General features: G+C 51.5%; 1 protein-coding gene across 1 annotated transcript in view; it reads right to left on the bottom strand.

The window, feature by feature from the left end:
• The window catches only part of IL6R (interleukin 6 receptor), a 9,788-nt gene that overhangs the window by 3,590 nt on the left and 2,753 nt on the right, over positions 1-3,445 (bottom strand). The window contains exons 2-8 of the mRNA XM_072428657.1: positions 2,110-2,322; positions 1,889-2,009; positions 1,629-1,804; positions 1,182-1,342; positions 251-389; positions 121-152; positions 2-41 (exon numbers count right to left, since the gene is read on the bottom strand). Coding sequence (XP_072284758.1) covers positions 2-41; positions 121-152; positions 251-389; positions 1,182-1,342; positions 1,629-1,804; positions 1,889-2,009; positions 2,110-2,322 — 882 coding nt within the window. The remainder of the gene's footprint in view (position 1; positions 42-120; positions 153-250; positions 390-1,181; positions 1,343-1,628; positions 1,805-1,888; positions 2,010-2,109; positions 2,323-3,445) is intronic.

The raw sequence follows: 3,445 nt of genomic DNA, 5'->3' as shown, positions 1-3,445 counted from the left end.
TCTTCTTCTTCGCTTGTTGTTACAATGAATTCATTGAAGTCCTGGGGAAAGGGGGCATAAATGAGTAAATAATTGCCCCTCTCTGGGTCACCCCCACCCTCGCACATAACTCACACTTACCGTAGTTACGGGCAGCTCGTTGTCGTCCTCTGCTGGAAAGACAGAACATTGCAGGAATTATTATGATCAGACAATAACAATAATCTGAATTTCTTCATGTCATGAAATGTAGGGGGAGGGGAGGGCATACCTGACCAGGGGGTGCCAACCACCCCTTCACTCCATGTACTCCAGTTCAGTAAAAACTCCTCCTTCGCCCTCACCCGGATCACATGACGCCTCCTTGCCAGCGCATCGCTTATCAGGAAGTGCTTTTTGTGTGTCGTCCCCTGAGGGGTGAAACATGTGAGAGTTAAAAAACAATTGCCTGGTCCATACACAAGGTGGCGCTAATGACAGGTCCTCTTGTCTCTATAATTGGCACTGGGCAGCCATGACAGGCGTGTATTATATCAGAGCATTGGTGCCCATCGGCTCTGTGGGCAGGGGCCATTTGGTATTTGTAGTTCTTCCCCAGGTCACATGCTCAGCATGGACCAATCCGATTGGTTTGAAGAATAATAATAAACGACATCGGTATTTACTCATTGCTGCTCATTGATGGGGCCGATAAGGGACGGTATGCATTATACTATTTTTTGTTCCGTTTTCCGCCCCCGTCAGGTTTCGGTTTCGCTGAGATGTTTTTGCCAAAGGTGCAAGAAAAGTTCAATCCAAATATTGCTGAGGCGAGCGTATTCCTCCCATAGCAACCGTTGGTCTGCAGCAGCTGGAAGATGTAGGCAGGTGGGGGAGGAGTGACACATCAAAAGCGACAGGAAACCAAAGTTCATTCACCCCAGCTTGAATCTTCACCATTCAGCAGCTACACACCAGCTGGGGGCTGATATCAGGCTTGCAGTAGGGCTGTCTGTCGTGTAATTGGTGGTAGATGGGGGGGGGGAGGAAGTGGGGGTCGCGTGGCAAAAACTTAGAGCAGGCAGGAAGCATGGCACCGGGGGTCTAAAGAGGTTTAGATTCTGCACAATGGTAATTACTCCCTGTGAACTCCTCGGGGGCGGGGCTTTGCACAGTAATTTACAAGCTGATTGGCGGATGGTGGTATCAGTAGGTGGACTTACGTTGGAGATGACCTGGGAGCCCTCCATGCGGTACTGCACTTCATACACCAGTTCATAAAAGCTGTTCAGCCACGTCCTAGGGGGCAACCAGGAGACCCAGAGCTTTCGGGGATGCCCCTCCAATGGGGTAACTGTGACATTGATGGGGGGGTCAGGTTGCACTGGGGGGAGCAAACAGATTATGTTATTAAAGGAGAACTTTGGTAGCAAATATTTCTTTACCCCTGGAAATGTGCCCCACCCACTCCTAAAGGGGAGAAGTAGCCACACCCAGGAGGAAAAATTCAAATGTTGATAACGCAACGGGAACCTCATGGGCGGGGCATTTCAGATACCAACGCATTAAAATAAAACCAACTGGCTACCAATCGACAATGAAAAGACCAAAAAGCAAACTTGGACCCCACTCCCTCACCCCATGTTGGTCACTATGAGCCCCCCATGTACCTAGCTTTTCTGCGGTGCTGTCCAAGGTGTTGCTCATCTGGCTGCCCGTCCGGCCAATGACACACAAGGACAAGGTGTGCCGCCCACTGTCCCCTTCCTTGTACAACGTGGAACAGGTGAACTTCCGGGCCGATGGGATGTAAGAGCAGCCGTTCTCAGTGTGATTTCCGTTCAGCCTGTAGGGGGCACCACAGAGCCAAGCCACATCAGTAAAAAAATTCCCCAAAATTCCTCTTGCACACAAATATTGTGACACTTACATCCACGCTATGAGCTTGACCTTGGCGTGTGGGCGGAGCTCCCTTGTGGTCAGCCAATCACAGGTGATATTGCTGGTGGGGTGACGGATATAACAGGAAATCACCGGCTTCTCAATGTCATCTGGGAACAGAAAAAGTTCAAAAAGTTAATCTAAGCCCCTCCCCCACCTGTGGCCCCTGCGTGGGTGCATTGTGTTTATAAAAAAGTAATGGCCGCTCACCTTCCACCAGCAGCTGCACCGTACAGATGGGGGCGCCGTTCCTGTGGCAGGTGTAGTTATCCTCATCCTCGTAGCTGACGGACGTCAGGTGGGGCCCGTTGTGCAGCTTCATCGTCCGGTTGTGGCGACTCCACCGTGATTGGTTGTCACAGCCGGGACAGCTCAGGGTGACGTTGGAGTGGAGGGGGACAACCCGAGTGTTTTCCGAGAGCACTGAGATAAAAAGGATGAGAATGACGCTGCTGGGCCTTGGGGGGAACGCACGGCATGTAAATGTGGCCCCTCAATGTGAACAGAGGTCATGTGACATGTAAGTGGTTAAGGGGACCTATCATAGTAATGTGCAACACTTCCAGGTAATTATTACCCCCTCACAGAGGTCACATGATTCAGCTGCTGGAATCCGGCACCATACGTATTCAGGCATCACTATATACCCCCAGGACTGTAAATCCTGATGTCTGCGCACAAATATCAGACACAGATCAGCGCCTCCTACTGTGCAAAATGTTACAACACTGCAATTCAGGTGTGGGGGGGCTGGGAGAGAGGAGACTGAGGAAATGCTTTGTCCTGCCTGCAGCAGACTAGGCAGTGACAGAACTGGAGGTTTATATTTCTTTTCTGAAATATGAGGCTGTCAGTGCACACGTTGCGACCTGCCAGGTATATTGGGACGTATGGCGGCGAGGAGATGGCAGAGCCACATTGGCCCCCCCTGGTTTCGGTAAACCACAACAGCCCGGGTTCAGGGTAGGAAAAGGAAGATGAGCGCCCTGCATCCGCCCACAGCAGCTGCCTGCGTGGAGCTGCAGGATGTCACCCCGGCCCAGCCGCTGTCTATGCAAATCACCCCAATTTACATACTGGAAACCCTGACATCTGCAGGATGGCGCCACTCACCACTGAGCACCGGGGCCACAAATCTCACTATGGGGGCCACACAGCCCGGGAATCCGGGGATGGTGGGGACCCCTCATATTGGGCACATTTATGAAGAGCCTGCCATGGGTAGACCTCTCCACCAATCACAGGGCTCCCCATGGTTCTGGGCCCCGGGGTTGTCAGTGGTGCAGAACATACAATAACACATGATGTCAGTATGAATCACCCCACCCATCCCCCGCTATATGTGCTGACTCAGACAATAATACCCCGGGGTACAGGGGGGAACTGGAAGGGTTCATGTTTGCTGTTCCATATTTACAGGACTCTATAAGTATAGAGACTCCTCTCCCTTCCTCTCTACTTTCATCTCCAATTCTCTCCTAGAATCTCCTCGCCTCCTTTCTGCTACATTCTGCTCTCTCCTTTATTTCTATCTGCCCCTCTCCTC

The sequence above is a fragment of the Pyxicephalus adspersus genome, chromosome 12 (genome assembly GCF_032062135.1).
Source record: "Pyxicephalus adspersus chromosome 12, UCB_Pads_2.0, whole genome shotgun sequence".
In the NCBI taxonomy this organism is placed as follows: Eukaryota; Metazoa; Chordata; class Amphibia; order Anura; family Pyxicephalidae; genus Pyxicephalus; species Pyxicephalus adspersus.
The sequence above is the reverse complement of the archived record's forward strand: the minus strand, read 5'-3'. Positions and strand labels throughout refer to the sequence as shown.